At 32.7% G+C, this 23,288-nt stretch overlaps 1 protein-coding gene across 1 annotated transcript in view; it reads right to left on the reverse strand.

Moving 5' to 3' along the window:
- Positions 1–23,288, reverse strand: part of Lrp1b (LDL receptor related protein 1B) — a 1,492,917-nt gene that overhangs the window by 738,404 nt on the left and 731,225 nt on the right. Inside the window, exons 13-15 of the mRNA XM_077794359.1 lie at positions 21,974–22,193; positions 19,915–20,104; positions 11,176–11,298 (exon numbers count right to left, since the gene is read on the reverse strand). Coding sequence (XP_077650485.1) covers positions 11,176–11,298; positions 19,915–20,104; positions 21,974–22,193 — 533 coding nt within the window. The remainder of the gene's footprint in view (positions 1–11,175; positions 11,299–19,914; positions 20,105–21,973; positions 22,194–23,288) is intronic.

A 23,288-nucleotide genomic window follows, 5' to 3' on the forward strand; every position in this document is an offset into this window, starting at 1 on the left:
GTCTGATGGAATGTCATAAATCTTACACACACCTCAATAAGAAGTAATGGCAAGGCAAACATACACGGCATTTCCAGAACCCTTTGCATAACATTCCCTGAACTTCTGTGTCTTCCCTGCAGGCAGGAGGGGAAGAGGGGATGTGACTTTTGAGCCATGTCTGCAGGAAAGTGCTACAGAGATGGCCTAGCAGGACACAAGGCAAGTGGATCCGCAGGGATTTCAAGAGAAAGCTACTGTAACCAAACCGTACTCTGATGAAAGGCAAAAAAGGAATCACTTTTCATTAGTAAATGAAATAGTTAGAACAAAGGTGACCCATGTATCTTCTGTCCCTTCAGTTAAGCTGACACTGGATGTATGGAATGACAATAATATTTTCTTCTTGTTCATTCTCAGTAACAAGACACTGAAGTAGCAATTTCTGTATGATGCCATTTCTCCAATATAACTTGAAAGTAAGTAGTTTGTATGTGTGCTTGAGAAAGAGGGTGGGGGTGAGGAGGGAGGAGTGAGGGAGAGAGATACTGCACATAAGAAATGACAAAAAACAACAGGGCTGGGGTTGTAGCTCAGCTGTAGAGTGCGTCCCTCACACATGTGAGGCACTGGGTTCAATCCTCAGCACCACATAAAAAATAATAAATTAAATATATTAGAAAAAAAGAAATGACAGAAACATAAAAATAGAATTTTATTGAGAATTTTTCCATCAATGTTCAGGGAAATTGGTCTGAAATTTTCTTTCCTTGATGTGTCTCTTCCTGAGGCACACTCATACATTGCTGGTAGGATTGCAGATTTGTGCAACCAATTTCAAAATAAGTATGGAAATTCCTTAGAAAACTTGGAATGAAACCACCATTTGACCCAGCTATCCCACTTCTTAGTGTATACCGGAAGGACTTAAAATCAGCATGCAATAATAATGTAGCCACATCAATGTTTATAGCAGCTCAGTTAACAATAGATAAACTGTGGAAGCAACCTAGATGCTCTTCAATAGACGAAAGCATAAGTAAACTGCAGTATATATACACAATGGAATATTACTCAGCATTAAAAGAGAATAAAATTATAGCATTTAAAGGTAAATGAATATCTTAATAGTGAATAGTATTTCAATTAAAAAATTTCTAGTTACAGAAGAAACCTAATTTCAGATGTTATCCACTTTAATCCCACCTACATTCAGCTTTTGTATTTTCTACAGTCTCAAAAGGAGAGATAGTGAGGATTGATATTGACCAAATTATATTGCTATATTGTGTACATGTACAAATATGAAATGACAAATTCCAAAATTATGTACAACTGTACTGCACCAATAAAAATATGAAAAAATATTTTCTATAGCCTATAGTTTTACTTCAAGGAAATACTAAGGGAAAATTGTTGTTTCATTGTGTTAGGATTGCAAAATCCAAATGGAAATGTTCTGGTAACAATCTCACCAACTATAAAGCTTGACCCTCCCATTTTATCAAATACCGTTTTATCAAATATCCCAAGAAAGTTTTAAGGAATGATCAAGGATATCCATATGCAAGAATGAAATTAGAGTTACTTTTGAATAATTACATCTACATTAAAGAAGAGCATGACTTCAAGTAGAGACAAACTACCTAAGACAAATGGTATTAGAAATTTTTTTCTTAAAATAATCAATTTTATATAATTTAAATCTACTTAGAGTTCAAAATGTTTTTGAGGTAATATTTAGATCATTAAAATCTAAATGCAAAAATGCAAAGTTTTCAAACATGTTTTAAACATCATTTCAAACATACATGCATCATTAATTTCATAATTATATTTGGTTTAAAAAGGTGAAAATTGTCAAAAATAGTGCCTAAAATTTAATTTTCACTTTAAATAATAGGCTATGTATAATTGCTTAAAAACTACTAGAGCTAACCTCCTGAGAGAATTTCACTTTTTTATATTACTGCTTCAGAAACTGATCTATATCTATTATTAATATGTATCAATATCATTAGCAAAAACAGCCATTTCTTGTTAACGTAATAACAGAAGTAATGAAACACACACACACACACATGCACACACACAAACACACACACATAAATGTGTCTTTCCCTTTTTAATTTGTAAGACTTTGTCCACAATTTTTCTAAGGCCTACACTATTTTAGATAGAGGCATTTCTTCATAACATACATATGCTTTTGTTCAATATTTTATTTTTTAAGGGTATTTGTATAGTATAACCCTTGGCTTAAACATTTTCTTTTTCTTTTTGTGGTATTGGGGATTGAACTCAGGGCCTCCCACATACCAGGCAAGCACTCTATCACTGAGCCACATCCCTGCTCCATAGCTAATAGCCTTGGAAGACAGAAGTAATATAGACTGGGGCAGAGGGCAGATTTTTTTTTTCCATCAAGAGAGTATTGATAATGTCTTCTTCTACTGCAATTGTTGGGCAGATTTCCTGGCATATGTCTTATAAGACCTGGAGTTTCTAAGCTCTAGACCTTTTTTCAGTATGTAAACTCACTATATTTGCAGAATTTAATTAAGTTGCTTGCGCATTGCCCCATATAACTTGAGGATGGTGGTTCAGGGGAAGCATTATAAACACGAAAGTGATACTTCTTGCTGTGTCATGAGTGATACAAATCTTCTATGTCTGATCTAGGAATTTGCGTCACCTGTCAGAATCCATGGATCTCCTGTAGTCCACTTTCATCTTGCAGCCAAAATCAAACCTAAGATTGTTTACCATTCTTGACATAATAATAAGGTTTTGTTTTGGATCCTGAGCTTTGACTTCTATTGTCTCCTAGGGATAAGGCATCTTTAGTTGACTCTAGCTGTAGTCTAACAGACCCAGGTATAATTGACAGTTATGTTACAGAGAAATCATGTTATCGATGCTGACTACCAGGTTTGTTCAGGATTCATGCTGATAGAAGACTGGATACTTTTGAGCTAGCAATGTCTGTTACTACAGTATGTGATAATCTAAATAAAGTGATTGCTTAGCACTTCAACATACATAGTTTTCCTCCAGCATTTCCCTTACAGTTATGGAAACCATTGGCAATCTCATCTATGGTAGGACGCAAACTCAGGGCCACACAATCCACCAACTTTTGAAAGAATTCATAAGGTGATGAAGCAAGAATAGTTAACATCACATAAAAGACCTAGTTCCTTTAAAAATTATATTGGTATTCTTTGTGTATGTAATTTACAAAATCTCTATGAAGGATATCACAAATCTGATGTCTTCACTGGATACACTTGAGTTTGGGAAGGACAATGTCACATACAGAACAAGCAATGCCTCAATGGGACAGAGGGATACACTTAAAATCATTGTTGCCTGACTTACCAAAATTAACACAAATTGCCATGACTGTAGTAAGTGATATTTTTCTCTGGGGGCTACATAATTCCTTTAAAAAAACAAGACTACTTCAGCTGACTTAGTAGCTGATTCTCTTGTCTCATCACTCAAGAACAAAGATGAAGTAAATTTAGCTTTTTTTAGTTAAAAAAAAAGATAGGTACATAGATAGAAAAAAAGAGAGAGAGAGAAAGCTGACCCCAGGATACTCAGAGATGAACATACAGTTAAATCCCCACGTTTAACATTTAGTTCCCATGCTTAAGGTGACTGGATATATACAGAACTTGGTATTAATGCACAGCCACAGTCACTTTCAGAATATTAACAAATGCTGGAATTTCAAACTTTGCTTCAGTGTTGGGCATTAAACTATGAATTTGAGGGCTGGAGATGTGGCTCAGCGGTAGCGCGCTCGCCTGGCATGCGTGCGGCCCGGGTTCGATCCTCAGCACCACATACCAACAAAGATGTTGTGTCCGCCGAGAACTAAAAAATAAATATTAAAAATTCTCTCTCTTTCTCTCTCTTTCCCCCCTCTCTCACTCTCTCTTTAAAAAAAAAAAAAAACTATGAATTTGAAAAGTGATACAAAACCTCTAATTCTACTGCCAGGACCATTTCTGGCAAAAAAAAAAAAAAAAAAAAAAAAAAATATATATATATATATATATATATAAAACACAACATGATCTCACCAATAACAAACTGACAAAGTAATAAGTAATCCTTTAATTTAACCAAGGTCAGAAATAAAATAACATGAATCATGACTTGCCTGGCATAAAACTGCCAGTTCTCATACATCCTGTGAAGCCTGCTGTGAGAACAATGAAATCAGAAGGCCTGTGTCTAATTCTCCAAGACACTATGAAGGGAAAACAGCATTCTAGAATTGCCTATTCATCTTTTGTAAAAACTGACAGTGATTGCTGCAATGGATGTCCAGGCTATAATGAAACAAAGGAAGAAACACTAATAATAAATTGCTTTATTTTAGTTTTAGGTTTGGTCATTTGAGATTGGGATCTCAGCTAGGTAACTGAACTCAAGACATGTTCCCAACCCTGCTTTCCTCAGCTGTACTGTGTGTAGGCAAGTGATTGTGTTTCCAACTGTGATTCTCCTCTTTTCAATCCTACTGTGGTGATCTATGTTAAACTAATTCCTGTTTCTTTTCTCACTTGATGATTTGCTGACAGCTGTATAAAATTTATAATAACTCATTTATAAAGGCATTTGTCCCAGTGCAAAAAGTAGTTTTTTCTATTGATCCTAAATGTCTCATGTTAAAAAAATACTTATTTAATTTGACAAATTGTTTATTTCACTTTACACATGCACTTGCTGCCTCTATATTTGAACACTGAAGGAGAAGGAGTAAAAAGAGAACTTTATGCTGTGTTTTGTTGAATGCTTTCATATAAGGAAAGTGGTTTGGAAAATGCTACTATGGCTTTGATTTTTCTTCTTTAGATCATAGCAAGATGACCTTTCATTAGATAGAGTGGTCTTCTGAACAGCCAACCTAAGTGGTACATAATCTTCTGTGAGTTCCTATGCACAGAAGGCCATAAATATTCATCTGCATAGGGATTCTAAACTTTTTACTGCCTTAAACTTTTTACTACACATTAGATTGTATATATCCTAGAACATAAGGCTTGTCACAGCTGAACAGATAAATGGCTCACCATCGTGGAGCACGGTGTTTGACAGAGGAATATATCTTGTGTTCAAGAAGGTGATAAAGGTCATGGAGGACCAGTGACACACAATTGTGCAATGTTATCCCTCAGATAAACAATATTTTTGCAATGTTCACATTGCTCTTCTGGGAGTAAGGCATACTGGAAAGCCCTGGCTTTTCTTTCAGGCAACTGAAAAAGCATTTATGAATTACTATTTCATTAATATAGAAAAATGATCATGCTTTCTGTTACCAATTCTGATAATTCTAGCTTTATATATGGTTCTCTTAGGTATTAAGTTCCAAGTACTATGCCACATGGGACACTGATTCTACCTGTGAGAGGATTTTGCCCTGACAGACAAGATTCTCAAGGACAAAATGTCCAATCTACTTTCAATCTTGGTACCTTCCCAGAGTGGCATGAGAGTTCATCCTTAATCAATCATGTATCATGCCAATATTTTCTGTTGGGTGCATGCCTTTTCTGGCATAGTCTTGTGGTGCAAATTCATTAAGAAGAAATCCTGGGTGTTTAGTCTGGCCAGACCATCTGCCAATGGATTTTTTTATTCATTTGTTGTTGATTTGATAAATATGAATGAAACAAGGAAGACCATATCTAAGTAGCTACAACATTTCTCTTGATTTGCTGCTTAGACTCAGATTACTCAGTCACATGACTCTAATCTAGCCTGCACTAAATCAGAAGCCCAGAAGAATAAGCACTAATAAGAGGTTATTGGTACACTAATATCGGTTTTGCCTTCTCTGAAACTATGAGCTCTATTTATAGACCTCCTGCATTTTAATTTCCTCATATGCAAACTAACACTAACATACCCTTGAAAATGTTTACCATTAAATACACAGGAACTGAAATAATTTATATAAAGACACTTTGTATTCTTGGCAAGAAATGAGTTACCATGCTATAGTTCATGATTTTTCCCAGTACATTTCAAACAAACTGAAGCAAGTTGCATGCTATGGTAATATAGTAGAATTTTCAACAGTTAAAAGCAACAATTAATTCTGAAATAAGAACTAACTTGTTTTTTGTTGGTGTAACATTGTTTAATGTGAAAAGTATAGATAAAATTCTCTTTATTTTCCCTTCTGTTTCATTGAGATTACTGCATCTATGAATTATAGATACTAGAAAAAGACCAATAGTCTCAGAAAAATTTCCTCTACTTTTTACCAAGTATATAATTACACATGTACAACAATAGTAAACAAATGTCCTAACATCGGTTTTATAACCAACATTGTGAACAATATTTTCTTATGAGTCAAAGTCATCTGATTTTTATTTACAGAAAGATATCCAGCAATAGCCTGGGTTATGTATAAATAAAACTTATCTTTCTGTTGCTTTCCCCCCTACAGTTAAGCCTGTCAGTATGGATCATTCCAAGTGCTCCTGGAGTGTGTGCTCAGCTAGAGTTCCTTTAAAGATATTTGTATCTCTGGCTTCCAAGAAAATATTGAACATGTTTTGTTTTTATTTGGTTTGGCAGTTATGGCAAGAGACAAACTACATAAGGCAGAATGTTGGATGAAAGGCCAGTAAGACAAAGGAAAGACAGGGGCAGGAAAACCACAGTGAAAACTCATCTATGGATTTGGGAAAAGAGACAGGGCCATTTCTAATAGAATACAACAAACACCCAAGCCAATATCTCCTGTATCTCCTCTGACCATGATATATAAACATGTGTGAAATTTGTTAAAACATGAATGAAGGACAAACTTGATAAATTAGACAACATTTAACTATGAGATGAAGTAGCCAGGAAAAAACATAAGTGAACAATTAAAACACACTTTCAAACTAAGTTGATTATGTGGCTGTGAGGAGAAGCATTTGCCACTGTCTTGATGATACCCCCAATGCTGTCTATGAGTGCTTTATATGGGCTTACTAAAACTACAGGAGCAGCAGGAGCAGACATCATGTCTTCTCCACTTACTCTCTCATAGGCTGACACACCAATAATTACAGGTTAAGTTAGGGGTCAATGTAATTCCCAATAAGCCTCTCTATATTCTACTTTCGGTGCAGGAAAGAAAGCAAGTTTTGAACTTACAATGGACAAGCGATGACTGGCTCTTTTTCCTGAAACATGTTGTTGTTGTTGTTCTTTGTAGTTACACATGACAGTAGAATCTATTTTGATATATTAATACAAACATGGACTATCTTATTCTGATTAGGATCAAAGTCTTGTGATGTACACCATGTTGAGATTCAAGGTGGTGTATCCAGACATTTACATAGGAGAGTTACGTCAATTTCATTCCACTGTCTTTCCTATTTCCAACTCCCATCCCTTCCTTTCATTCCCCCTTATCTAATCTACTGGACTTCTATGCTCCCCACCCCTGCCTTGTTGTGGATTAGCATCCAAATATCAAAAAGAACATTCTCCTTTTGTTTTTTTGGGCTTGTCTTATTTCACTTAGCATGATAGTCTCCAGATCCATCCATTTACTGGAGAATTTCATAAAATCATTCTTCTTTATGGTTGAGTTCCATTGTGTGTATATATACCACAATTTCTTTATCCATTTGTCTGTTCGTAGGCATCTAGCTTGGCTCCATAGCTTGAGTATTGTGAATTGAGATGCTATAAAGATTGATGTGGCTATATCACTGCAGTATGCTGATTTTAATTCCTCTGGCTGTTAACCAAACTTTCACTATTTTTGAGCCACAAGAATGTATATGGAAATAGGCAATTTATATAGTTAAATTTATAGAGATAAAAAGTTATCCTGGCAGAGTTTTACTTCTTTTATGTTATATAATAATAGTACTTTTAGTTTTGTCTTCTGCTTATCCCAATTGTGTGTGTTTGTGTGTGTGTGTGTGTGTGTGTGTGTGTGAGAGAGAGAGAGAGAGAGAGAGAGAGAGAGAGAGAGAGAGAAAGAAATACTGGGTGTTGAAAATGAACCCAGGGCCCTATACATACTAGGCAGTTCTCTACCAGTGCACAGTTCATTTTTTTCTGTTTATCACAGTTGCTTATACCAGCTCAGTGCATTTTTATAGTTACAATAATTTTCTATGAGTTTGTGCATTTCCTCCCTTCTTTGGTAATATTATCCATCTATCAATATCTTTCCATGTCTATTTATTCTTCTATCTATGCTTACTCTAAAGTGATTCATAAACTTTTAATGTAGCATAGAATAAAGGAAAGAAGGAAAAATAATTAAAAGGTCTGTGAACCATATAACTGAAATTGAGGAGCTGAACAGAAAATTTCAAGGTTAGCATATTATCTAGATGTTAGTACCTCAACTTCCTACAATGACAAAGAACAAAAGTGAAAATCCAAGATCTCTGAGCTCATTCTCTTGATCATTTCACTGATACTATTATGAGGCAACTTTTACGTTTTTCAAGGTCAATAAGACTGGATTTAAAAATTCATTTAGAATCAACTTAAACATGTCATTGGATATTGAGTAAGCCTCTCAAATTTTAAGCAGGATGATAGATTTTTGTACTGCATAATGGAGTTCAAGGCCTGAACCACCATGAAGGGAGGTGCTTTCAGATATACCGCCCATCCTTGGCAAGAAGTCTAGGGCTGGAGCAAAAGTAGGATGAAATCAGGTGGAAATTCATAAAGGCTAACAGAGTGAGTGTGTGTGTGTGTGTGTGTGTGTGTGTATTTTCTTTTTGTTGGATGTCAAAGTCATCCACTGGGTTAGCAGAAAGTCCCATGTTATTCCAGAAAAGCAATTTTAAATGCATCCTTAGAGAATTTAAAAAAAAAAAAAACTATGAAATGAATATTTTAACCACAACTTTCCTCCCAAGGATTAAAATAAAGTTCAGCCTCAAAGGTACCTTGATAGACTTTAAGTTATCTAAAGACATGCTTAAGCCCTGACTTTTGGTGAACAATTAGTCTTGACAGGTCCCTTTTCTTATGATGATAAATAAACTACAAGAAAATAGGAATTGAAAATCATCCTACAGAAAAAAAGGAAGAGAAAAAATCACCTGGGAACTTAAGGAAAATATATCTTTGAGAATTATCTTCTACAGAAATCACATTGTAGGTAATTTTTAACATTCCTTTACCAAAGGAAACAAACTTATGCTGTTCATGGTTGCAAACACCTGTAATCTTAGCTACTTGGGATGTTGAACAGAAGGGTCTCAAGTTCTGATGCTAGCCTGGACAATTTATTGAGATTGTCTCAAAGTAAAATGTAAAAAGGGTTGGGGAGATAGGCCAGTGTAAGACATCTTGAACAAGGTCCTGGGTTAAATTCCTAGCACAAGAGAGAGAGGGAGAGAGAGAGAGAGAGAACTGCGAAAGAGATAAAACATATTTGTGTTTAGAAGTGTGAAATTCTACAAAAAAAAATGAAGAACATTTCTAGAATTTTGAAGAGAAGATTCATACTGAAAAGAATTGCTATTCACACAGAAAGGTAAAGACATATTTGCTATACAAAAGAACTAGACAATATATACCTTATACTCACTCCTTAAAAAGTTACTTCAAGATATATTCCATCTATTCTACAAATTAATGAAAATTAATAAATAAACTACAGTGTACCAAAGATCAAAGAATTTAAAAATATACTTAAAGAAACTCTAATATAGGTCTAAAAGTATTGTAAAATATTATAAAATTAATTAATTGTTCAATGTCAAAATACATTTACAAAGAATCCTTTTGATTTTAATTAATATAATTGATCAGAAATCCTAAATTATACTCCTAAATTATAACATAAGAACTATATTATAATTATATAGTGAAATAAAGGGGCAGAAAGAAAACTAGAGTCTTCATCTCAGAGTTGAAATTCCAATGACAGTAATAGAATTTAAACTTATAGTAATATTACAAATAGCTAAGGAGGATCTTACACAAATGGACCATAGACTATAAGGTAAAATACAGAAAAATATAAACAATGAAGAAATAAGCAAATATCTATAACAATGAATCATAAATAGTACATTAAATATGAAAAAAAAATTAATGGCTTAAAATGTAGTCGATAAAAATTATGTTCACAAAGAATATTCAGTTACATAAGTAAAATAGAGAACAAAATAAATTATACTGTAGTGTTTGTTATTCAAAACTAATAGCGTACAAGATAATTAAGAGTTCAGTCTCCATAATAAAATAATTTGGGGTCTAAATACCCCAGGACCCTTAGGTTCTTTTGTGCCTTTAGAATGAACTGGAACATCACCTCTTACTGGGTCTCAAGTCCATTGGCATCTAATCTCCAGATTGTCAACTGCAGAACCTAAGATTATGTGAGCTGATTTCTCACAATAAAATCCTTCAAACTGTATGTGTGTGTGTATATACATATACAAATCCATCCATCCATCCTACTGGTTCTATTTCTCTGGAGAACTCTAACTAGCATACAATTCAAAATGAAATCATTCAGAAATTTTTATAGAGAGCTCAGTGCATACATAATATTGTTGTTGTTATTGTTCTTAAGGGAGACAATTTGTGGTAGAAATAAGAAATTTCAAGAGTCACTTTGGAATAATAAGGTGCAATAAATTGGAGAATGTCAGTAAAAGTTAACAAAAGTACCATTAATCCAGGACAATCATTTCAATTAATCATTTCACTACTTTGATAAAGTCTATAAATTCCTTATAAGTCTCTTTCTTTGCCTTCTTCCTTGTACTTCACCACCAAATAGAGATAGCTGAGCCCATTTGGTCATTTTAAGTCATTTTAAACCAATGTTCTACTAACTATCTCATCAACTATGTGATTTTAGTTGCAAGTGCTGATGGTGAGGTTCTTTTACAATATCATTAAATATTTGCTTGTTTGGCATATACTTATTTAATTTTCTTTGTTAAACTTAATGCAACACTGACAGAATACTCTGCCAATTTCATCACTGTAATTAATTATCTGTTCATTAGAAATTGATTCATTTAATAATTTGTAGTCTGGAAAGAATAATATCTAAGAAATTTTCTGAATTTCTCCTCCAATTTGATTGTAATTCCTTTGGTTTCACCTGTTTCTTTCTAATCTTCAGAATGAGGCATATAAACAATACGTGTGACAAGAAAAGAAACTTACATGTGCAAGTTGTCCCATTTTCATCCAAAAGTTGATTATCGGCACAAGCACAGACTCGGCCTGCTGGAATGGCCAAGCAAAGTGTACTACAGCCCCCATTATTGACTCGGCACATATTGTCACCTACAATAGGAGAGAAGCAAATATATTAGAGAATATTGATTCCAATCAGTCAGCCAGGTTAAGCCCACATTCTTTTTAGTAGGTACACATAGGTATAGATATTTACATTTTGATATGCTCTGTATATAATATATTCAATAATGTAGTCAAGACTCCTTCTGAATTGTAATAAAATTCAGAAACACTTTAAAATAAGTAATTTTTTTGGTAGAGAAGAAGAATTTCAGTGTTGATTGCAGAAGAAAGTGGTCTGTGGACAGTTAGATACAAGGAAAAAGAAAAAGAGGGTCAAATACATCTGTCTTTATTCAAGTCTGAGTTCTTAACTACTGGCTCTTGGAATTCAGCTTTGGGTCTCTCACAAACAGAAAGCAAACAAGGAACAAGACTGAGATATTCCATTTTGTGCAAAGAGTATGCTTATATGACAGAGTGTTGAGGACTCAAAAGAGCACAGGGTATGTGCAGCTTGATGGCTATCAAGAGAATGTACAGTACAGAAGGGTGAATGTGTTGTCCCATAGGACCTAACATGCAGAGGCACTGAGGAGGCATAAAATGAGCATCAATTAAATAGGCATGAGAGAAAATTATTCATGAACATATATATGAAAGCACCTTTAGAGACTTTCAGAAAAAAAATAAGCAAATTTTTGAAGGGGTTGGAAATTATATTTCATAAAGCTGTAGGAAAGAGTAAATAAAATTAATGTAATCACCATTTTGATGCTATGTATTCCTACAGGTTGGAAAGGCAAGAAAGAAAGTGAACTGAGCCATACATTTGTCCAACTTTACAAAGAACTCTATAACACTATCAATACAATTGGCAGTGTCAACAACATAGTGTCATCATTTACACTATGTTGCATTTTCAAGGTACAAATAAAAAGGTTTTGATTATATCAGAAGATCTTTTTTAAATATTAAGAACAAAAGAGGGCTGGGGATGTGGCTCAAGCAGTAGCACGCTCGTCTGGCATGCTTGTGGCCTGGGTTCGATCCTCAGCACCACATACAAAAAAAAAAAAAATGTTGTGTCCGCCTATAACTAAAAAATAAATATTAAAATTCTCTCTCTCTCTCAATCTCTTAAAAAAAGAACAAAAGAGCTTTTAATTTCACAAGGTCATACAATAAATAATAAAATAACTAAGATAAAATTGAGAGTTAAAGTGTAAGTGACAAAAATATGACTAAAATGACCGACAGGTTTATACTGAGGGCTTCAGGGGTTGGATTGCTATTCAAAGAATATTAAGCAAGGGAAAAAAAATACTCTCTAAAATGGTGCTGTATGCACCATTATTAATTAATTAATTAATTCCCATACATTATTATTTTGTGCCAACAGATCTGAATAAATGACTTAAAGTATATTATTGCTTCTTTTAATTATTCTGAGAATTTAATATGATCTTTATAAAAAATTTTAAAAATAAACTTTGAAACAGAAGAAAACTTGAGAATTAGCTTCAGTTTTTAAACTTAGTAATTAAGCTTAGTTCAGTTTTTTTTTCTTTTTCAATATGGAATGCAGAAATGAATGTCTTAAGTAGTCACCAGATAAGGTCATGTTTATCACGTGACCATGGGATGAAACTGCAGTACTCCACAGGTCATTCAGATGTACTGTCTTTGTTGTGCATATTGTATACATAATTAAATTAAGTATTCAATAGTTTAGTAACACCTGGATTTTGGAAAATTACTATTAACTCAAAATATGTTACAAAATATATGAATAACAAAGGCACTAAAAATAAAAAATAATGACAATGACTATATTCTTTAAATCAATTGTGTGATTCATACTTACATTCTAATTAATGTGAGATTTAAGTATTTGAAAATAAATTATCATTTATTCAAACTTTGAAATATATTCCCATCCTGTGACTGCTACATATTAAATTACTGGCATTGGTATTTATGCTCTCATGATAGAAAACTAAAATCTAAATAAATTATAATAATTCCATATTTCTCATAAGAATGATTTAGATCCTTTTTATTTTACAGTGTTCCTCTACATTTTTAATTTATTATATGAACTTTTTTGACAGAGCTCATGTGATACACTTTTTTGAAGTTTTAGCAGCTTCCAAAATATTTCACATAAAAATATCTCTGAAACATGATTCAGTGACTGGTTTTCAAATGTAGTGCAAATGATTGTACATCTATATCAATGGAAAGAGATATTAATATATTGATAGTTACATTAATGAAAGTCCATAATGTATCAATCCCAGAGACAGTTGTCTCACACATATATTTAATTCACTTCATTTTTTATAATCAAATATTAAGGTAGGCTTTATCTTATTTGTAAGTAATGAGAATATAAGGGTTGAATTGAATTTTCTAATGTCTAAAAATTAATAATACTCCTTATTAAAATTACTATTTATGTCTAGATAATAACTATTATTACTATTCTTATTTCTAAACTATTAGTAAAAGGATTTTTACTCTAAAATTCACCTTCTTTAACTTATAAATAAACCAAGTTCAAAAGAATACAGAAAAAATAATATGCTAAAACAACAAATTGGAATTCTAGATAATTTACTTTGGAAACATATTTCATTAAAAAATCAAATATGCAAGGAAAGCAAATGAAGACTACTTTCAAATTCTAGTTCAAGATAATGATCTTTCTGAGTCTTTTTTCCCAATCTTTTACGTTACAGAAGAAGAATTATTCTGTTTCACAAATAGTGCCTGACACAAAAGGTACATTTAATATACATTAGTTGAGTAAGTAAATGAATAAATGACACTTTCAGTTGCTAAAACTTCAAAAAGGTCTATCACATGAGCTCTATCTTGAAAAAGTTCTTATAATAAATTCAAAAATGTAGAGGAATACTGTAAAATAAAAAAAAAAGATCTAAGTCAGCCTTAGGAGAAATATGAAATTATTATAATAATAAAATAAAACTTTTCCGTTGAATGACGGAAACAATTACTTGCAGTGTGTATACAAGGTACAAGTGTGTGAATAGATATTAGTTTTAATAGGATGAAGGAATTTCTCTCATTTTTACTTAAGTCTAGATATATACTGTTTGTATGGACTTTGCTTTTCAGGAAAGAGTATATTTTATAGCGTATTATAACTTCAATAGAAACAGTAATAAAGACACAAATGATATCCCAAAACATCACAAGCTTGGATTAACATCTCAATGTTTCTAGACCAAAGTAATTTAACTTCTGTTAATAAATTTCTTCTTTCTAGCAAGTGGTAGACTGCGTAAACCAGCACAAAGCAATCCCACCATCTGTTTTCCCTTCATACCGATTTTCTTCAGAATAATGGAAAGAAGAAACCCTGTTTTCTTTATGCTTCCTGGACTCATTGATTTCTAAGGGTTTTATCATGAGTGAAATTAGAACTCTCTGTACCTAACACATAACACGAAAACTCCAGGAGGAGTTTCCACTTAATGGTGGGATGTTCAAGTTCACAGTTTAGAAAAGAAATTAGACAACATGTTTACTCCAAGAATATGAGACCAGCAAAGTGAAATCCTTAGGTCAGGTGAACCCTGCATTTATTCTAGGATAATTCAGAATTGACTTTAAATGATGTTAATCTCAGGAAAGAATAAAAGGTTTCTTATCTTTCCTTCTGTTCAGAATTAATTACATGCCATTGATATGTTTATTTTTGATTTGCTGTGTGTGTGTGTGTGTAATATTTTGCATTTAAAACAATATGGTGTTAAAAGACAAATTTTATGATGATGGTCTTATCACAAAACCTAAATCTCACTTGACCTAAAAAAAAAAAAAACCTGTTATACATTAAATAAAAATTGCTAAGTCTGTAAACTAGAATGTGGTTGAATCCTAAATTCTACACAGGTAGCTAAGGGCACTTTAAATTTAAAAAATGTGAATACAAAATTTATCAATAATGTGACTACAATGACCAAGGAAAGCACATGTTCTTTTCCTTCCATTTAGAAGTAGAATAGAGGTAAAATTTGCATGAGTAAAATTGGCCACACAAATAATTCAGTGAAAAATAAGCTCTGGACAGACAGATCTCAAATTTAATTGTAGTTTCATCCTGTTTTACTATTTCCTCGGGGCAAATGGCTATATCTGTCTTATCTCTAGGTTTCTCATATGTGTAACAGAAATCATTAGTACCTTTCTTCAATATTTGTTGTGAGGTTTAGATAATAATGACTATCCCACATCCTGGTAAATATGATGATTACGATTAATTAATGGTTAACAGATGTCATCTGTCATGAAATAACCTATTATTATAAAATATATATGGAATACTATTCTTCAGGTTTTGTAATTATTTGTTTTGGGGGGAATTATTTATTTTGTTTTGTTTTTGAAAAAGGCTGTTATTGTGCTGCTGAGACTGAACTTGAACCTATGACCCTACTGCCTTCGCCTATTGAGAAGCTGGTATTAGAAGCACCCATTACTACATGCAGTCATCAATTTTTCTTCAAATTTTACTTAATTTGGATTATTTCATTCTCTAAAGCACAGGAAAATTCAAGGTGTGTTTTTTAATTTAGAGAATAAAAGTTAAAGAATGTTATTTTTTAATGTTGCTATTTTTATATGGGGAATTTTAGAAGAGTGTTACAAAATATTAGTTTAGATATAAAATGTCAATAAAATTGTTATAGATATCAAATTTAATGGAAATAAAATGAGAATTAAATTAAATTTTATCAGAAGAAATGACAGTACCACATGAGAAAAATATCTTGACATTAAATCCCTAACTATATAGAATTATCTTTCTGGTTTTTATGGTTATATATATATATATTCACACACACACACACACACACACACACACACATACATACACATCTACCTTCCTAAAATAATCTGGTATATTGGAAAGTGATTGACAAGTATATTTCCTGATATGAGGGGAGGGGTCTGATTAGCGGACTTAATTTGTTTATATGCCACATTTTTAGCATCTCTGAATATTTTCATGGTGTTCCAGGCAGTTGATATGTATACTACATTCACATAAGTATATAAAAATACTGCTTATAAATATATTCTGTATACACTATAGGTTTTATGTGAAGTTATAGAAACTATATTCTCCAGGAGAGAGAGAAAGTTGTAAAAACAATAAAATAGATTTTATGGTTTGAATAAGTAATACTTCCCCCCAAATTCCTGTGTTAATACTGGAAGTGAAATGATCATGAGAGTTTTAATCTAATCAGTCCATCCTAATTTGAATGGACTAAGTCTATAGACAGTATCTATAGACAGGTGAGGTATCTATAGACAGGTGGGGTATGGCTGAGAAAGTAGGTATCTAGAGGCATGTTTTGGGGTTTTCATTATGTGGCTGGTGCCAACCTCCAGCCTCCCCCACTCTGTCTCCCACACTCATGTGTGATTCCGCCATGTTGTTCTGCCTTACCTCCAGCCCTCATCAATGGAGCTGGTTAACACTGGATTGAGCCTATGAAGTCAAAATAAATGTTTGTTTTTCTAAGTTATTTTTATCAGGAGTTATGGTTATAGATACCAAACACAGACTAACACATAGTTTAATGAGAAAGTATGTAAATAAAATAGTGTATTTCCAAATGTTAATTAATATCTTTGTTAATTATTATGTTGAAAAATGAAACAGAAAGAAAATTATAACACAGTAAGATAACATACATACATTTAAACATGTGTGCATTTTATCATATAATTATATCACACTGATCCATATAGAAAAATACACAAAAAAATTGGATCTTGAATAGATTTTCCAATTTCAATCTCTCTTGAGAAAAGGTGCTAATTAGGCATCATTTTCATATTGTATTGTCTGTTCAAAGGTCATTATTAAAGGATCTTGAGCTATGTCAATAAGACTGGGGAAAAAAACTGGGTAAAAAACAAACTAAGTGATAAGTTCACTTAATGAGAAATAATCAGCTTGGCTGAACACATATTCTCAATAAAATAGAATATAATAGTTTCTTAAATAAGTTGATAGTTTAGTAATCAGGGCTAAGTTTTCTTACATATTTATTTATTTAGCAGTAGTATGGATTGAACCTTGGGGCACTACCACTGAACTACAACCTCAACTTTACTTTCTCAAAAATTTCTTATTTTGATATGGGATCTAACAAATTTGCCAAGACTGGCCTTGAACTTCTCATCTTCCTGCCTCAGCTTCAGGAGTTACTGGGATTTGGGGTGCGCCATCTTGGCAGGCTGCTAAGTCTCTATTTTGAGTTATTAATTAAAAGGCAGGAAAAAGCACTTTTAAAGACCACTGTCTATCCAAAGGATAACACTGCACAGATGTATATTATGGTACCTTCCCAAATACCAGAACCATTCCTCTGTCATGTACTTTGTTGTATGATTCTGATATATTACTCACTGAATATTTAAAGTGCTTATTACATATAACTTTAGAAATAACAAGTTTTCATTAAATATAACAAATAATTTTTAAATCTCACAGAAATTTTATGAATAAAGTTTTCATTGAATCTTTTCTGATGGAGCCCAAGTTTTCAGAAAAAAAAAAGTGCTAAGATCCAGATGTGAGACAAAGTTCATTTTGTAGTACATCAGGATGTTTTTCAATATGTTGCATACAACTGATGAACTCTCTAAAGCAACTACACATTTAAAGCATATATAGATTTAAAAAAATGTTATGGAGGCCAAGCATGGTGGCATACTCCTACAATCCCAGCAGCTCAGGAGACAAAGGCAGGATCATTCCGAGTTCAATGCCAGTCTCAGCAATGGTGAGGATCCAAGCAATTCAGTAAGTCCCTGTCTCTAAATAAAATAAATAAATAAAAATAGGGCTATGAATGTGGCCCAGTGGTTGAGTTTCCCTGAGTTCAATCCCCAGTATCTCCCCCTGCCCTCCCCCAGCTCCCGAAAAAAAAGTGTTATGGGGTTTGGCTAGAAGAATTCAGCAAAAACTTTCAAGAGGAACAATGTCTACCCAGGCATGGTAGTACATGCCTCTAATCTCTGCTAGTTGGGAGATAAAGGCAGGAGGATAGCAAGTTTAAGACCAACTGGAATAACATAGTGCCATCACATAACCAAAAGAAAAGGAACAATTTCTGAAGAGAAGGAAAATAGGAAAAAAAAATATATGTCTATTTAGCCAGGTGCGGTAGTGATCCCAGTGGTTCAGGAGGCTGATGAGGGATGATTGCAAGTTCAAACCCAGCCTCAGCAACTTAGTGAGACCCTGTCTCTAATTAAAGTATAAGAAAGGGCTAGGGATGGTTAAGGACTCCTAAGTTCATTCCCATATAAATATATATACATATGTATATAAATTATGGAATCAATGGTTGTAAAGGCAGAAAAAAATAATAATCCTTAAAACAAGATCCTGCAGAAAATAAGAAGAGTTTTTCCTCTTCATTTTTGCCTCTAGTTTAGTATAGACAAAATATAATGGTGATGTGGGCAAAGACAGGGTAATTAGAATGTAACAGAAAAAATTTCCCTTAGAGGTGCTAGCAATTGTCTCTATTTTTAGGTCTTGTCCACAGCAATAACCTATGCTATCCCAAACAATTCCATTTTTATTTCTTTTAAAGATAAATTTATCCTGTTTTAGCTACTGATGTGTATCATGTTATTCACTGCTATTATTTTAAAACACTGTGCTTGTGTCTCAATAAAGCAATTTTAATACACTAAAAGAAAAGCCCTGGAATGAGATAGTTGACTTCAAGATAGCTACTTTAGCTAAAATATCTTCAAAAACTTGTTGGTAGATAACTTCCTATTGACAACATATGCACCAGAGAATTGAGGATATAATTCATTCATTCTAAATTTATTGAAATGTATCCTCATTAAATTTTTACAAGGATATTGCCATAAAAAGGAAAAGTGACTATTTAGAATCATAAAAAACTGCAACATAATTTACTAAGCTGTTTTCTTTGTTTAATATCTAAGCTATGAATCATGCTATTTGTGCTGGCATAACAAACATTAACAAGTCATGCAGATGAAACATTTAAAATTATCTGATTTTAATAAGAAATGAATATTGTCATAGTTATACAATCAAATCATCTAAAATAATGACATGTTCTTTAAATATACATAGAAACTAATCAGAAAAATATATTAAGCTAGTTACTTTTTTAAAATAACACTTATACAATGCAATTTATTTTTTTTTTAATTTTTCAATTTTTCTCAAAGTGTGGAAGTTTTTCCTCAGTGCTCACGGTAACTACTCTTTAAAAACATGTTTTCTTTTCTTTCCTTTTATATGTTTACTTTATTTAACAAAGAGCATTCTTTAGGGAAATGACATGAAAAAGGAAATATTTAAGAAAACCTTGATCTTTGCTCAGGATCCCCAAATTTACTAAGCCAGGCTATAAATAGAACAATAAAAAATATATTTTATACATTAACAAAAGTGAAGATTTGATTGGCGTAGGAGTGACACCTGGGTGGACACCTTTGATCATAAAACATTGGCAACACTTTCAAAATAAAAGCTTTTTACAATACTGTGAAGCATTATTATATATGAAACACAGAGAAGGTTTTTTGTTGTTGTTGTTTTTTAATCTGTTTTTTCAGTACCTTGTTGCTTTCGTGGATCATAAATCTGAAGCCCGAACAAAGGTGGTCTTTCATGCCTTAGTAATGTCACCTCACTTGTTATCAAATCTAGTTGAAAAATGGAACCATTCATATAATCAGTCCAGAACACGTAATTCCCATGATGTGACAATCCAAAGGGATGATTCAATTCTTTTCCACTGTATACAATCTGGAAAATGTAAACACATTGTGAAAAATTAGAAATGACCATTAGAAACATAACTTAATATTTAGAGAAAATGATGTTTAAGTAAGCATAACAGACAATGATCTAACTAATGTCTTAATTCCTGTTTTCTTCCAGTACATTGGAATAATGAATTTCATAACATGAGCATATTTTTCTTTTTTATATCATGCAATATGAAAGATACCATCTATATTATATCCATTTCAATTCTCTCATAAATGGTACTTCAACAGTAAAGAATGCAACCAATGTGATTCTGAAGCCTGTATACTTGGAAAAATGAAAAATTATTCCCCATTTGATTCAAATGTATGATATGTTAAGATCATTGTATTGTCATGAGCAATTAATAAAAAAAAGAATGCAAACATGAAAATGATTTTTCCTAATATTCATTCCAATCTCTTTTCCTTATTATATTATAGTATCATATTCTTGGCTAGACATTGAACTAAATAATTAGTGTCATATATATTGCAATACTGCCCATCCAATGGCCAAAGGGAGGAAAATGTAAAGGCAGTGGGAATGAAAGGGATTCCTTCTGAATTAATTGGTCCCAGGAAAATTGAACTAATCTAGGGGATGAAAGGAAAGAAGATTAAGACTTTAATTTTGAAGATAGAAAAGTTTATTGTTAGTACATGGATAAGGCTTACTGGTATAATTTCAATTCTGATTATATTAATAAGTTCATTTTCATTCAAATTATGTTTTGTTGATGTTTAAATAGAGAAATCATGTGATATATATTTAAGTCCATTTACACATATAGAATTCTAGAAGACAAATAATACCTCCAACAATAATACTTTTACACCTTTTGTCATTTAAAAATAATATTGTTACAATATGAGAAAACATTTCTATTAACTTAATTTGCTAGAAAATTAGGGAAGTTACCTACCTTATTTATGATTAAAAAATTAATTTTTCCTCTTTTTAACTGAATTCTTCATGTCAAATTAACATATATTGTATAATTAAGATAGTTTCTTGATTTTTTTCTCACCTTAATGTATGCTAAAATATGCTTACCATAAAAGTGATCTGTATGTTGTATACATATTATCAAATTCAAAGAAATTGTAAATACTTGGTTAGCACCTGTTAAATACATTGCATTTGGCTAAATGCCAACCAGTTTTATCTAACTTGGGGAAAATATTTGGAACTCTGAGAGTAAACCAATGACTGAAATAAGCTTAACCAATGAGTATTATTTATTTCTCAAACAAAATCTACAATCAGTAGAATTACCTAATTGTGCAGTTTTCTTTCCAAAAAGGAAAGAATGTAATGTCAAAAGAAGCATTTTGGTGATTTCTAACATGTGATTCTTCCATTATTTAAGTAATAGTTGAAGTTAGATTATACTGTTGTATATGGTTAAGTAATTATAAGATGAAATATAAAGGTGATGTCTGGTCTCTCTAACAATCAACCACATCGTCCTCAATTTTGTCCAAGAACCTCAAAATCATCTTTGCATACATTAAATTCCAGCTGCAAATATTGAACATATTTGTATAGAGTTGAGTTCCTTGGTCATATAAAATTCATCAATAATGTAGGAAAACTGCATTTTAAAACAGTTCTGATATCCTGAGAGCTTCTTTTAAAAATCCCACAAATCCTGGCATACCACAGTGAGCTGGGTTTGGTCTCCTGGAGGCAAGTGCCAGCTGCAATGCTTAATGCTCAGCCTCCGTTAGCCACCCCACAGAGACTATTGGCAGCTACCTCAGAGGGGTAAAAATAAACTTGAAAGTATTTTTAACACAGCACAACAAGGCTCTGTGAAAGAAAAAAGCCTGTGGGTTAAAAACAGCAGCAGTTGTCTTTTACCTTCCTGTGAGTTCCATTCAAAAACACTTTTTCAATATGATCATAATAGGCATCACACCAGTATAATGTGTTAGTGTGAAAGTCCAGAGTTAAACCATTTGGCCACAGCATCTTTGAAGTCACAAAAATCTGCCGATTGAAGCCATCCATCCAAGCCTTTTCGATCCTTCCCACGCTGTCATCTATTTCATCTTCCTCCCAGTCTGTCCAATACATCCAACTAAGACATTAAAACAAGAGTGTGTACATGTTATTTCAACCAGCCACCATATAGAGAGACACTTCCTAGGATTTGGCAGTTCCAGAAAATCTATTACAGTCTGATATGTTCTATCTAAAATGCTTATCCTTCAAAGGGAGGGTGCAACTGTGGAGTTCTAAGGAACGTAAAGATTTGTCTCATTGAACCAATCTATTCAGAATCATATTGAAAATGTACTTCCACCACTACTATGCTTATTAGCCTTGTGTCTTAATTAACTTGACAGTAAGCGTCAAATATCTGTTTTCTTTGATGTTGAGATCCAAGTCAGGGATATAAGTTTTTAAAGCATTACTATTTTAAAATATTGTCTGCTTCACAAAAGATATAATCAATTATGTGATTAAAAATCAGATAGACTGACATGAGAACCCATGGCACTCAGTTAATGATCTACTCCAGACTTTATTTAATCTCAGGTGAATTATTATTTTTAAGACAGGCAGTTGGATTGCCTTTGTTCTAAAGGACACAGTCACACTGTGTTTGTTTGGTCAGGTCCAATTTGTCATCCTCATGCAAATTATCTACACTTTATTGCTGCTTATTATTACCCCAAAACCCACAAAAGATGATTTAGATGCACATAAGTTTAATAACAGCAGGTTGATTGACCTTGAGATTTTGAGCTTTTAATTCTACCTCAAACAAAAGCACCTGCCTTTAAAAACAAATCTTTTGTGTAAGCTGTAACAGTAGGAGAGTGGACCTTGAGCTAATGTTCCAATTCCCTCATGAATAAGGTTAAAACCTGCCACATGTGTTGTTTTGGGGTCATGTGAAAGTTCCTGCATAATTAATTAAAATGTAGGTTTTGATTCACTCACCTCATACACAACTTTATAAAGCTCCAAAGCTTTTCTAAGCTAGTGACCCTAGAAATAACCTTATTAGATCTCCTGCTTTCCACATTTTGTGGTCCCTAAAGAATTTCTGAGGTAATTTGGGTAAAATCTCTACCCATGAATAAGAATCCTACTGTGCTCTAAATTGGCAGATTTGGGAAAACTGGGGTTGTAACAGACCATCCATTTAAGCTCTATATAAATTCCT

This window comes from Urocitellus parryii, chromosome 1 (assembly GCF_045843805.1).
Source record: "Urocitellus parryii isolate mUroPar1 chromosome 1, mUroPar1.hap1, whole genome shotgun sequence".
Taxonomy (NCBI): Eukaryota; Metazoa; Chordata; class Mammalia; order Rodentia; family Sciuridae; genus Urocitellus; species Urocitellus parryii.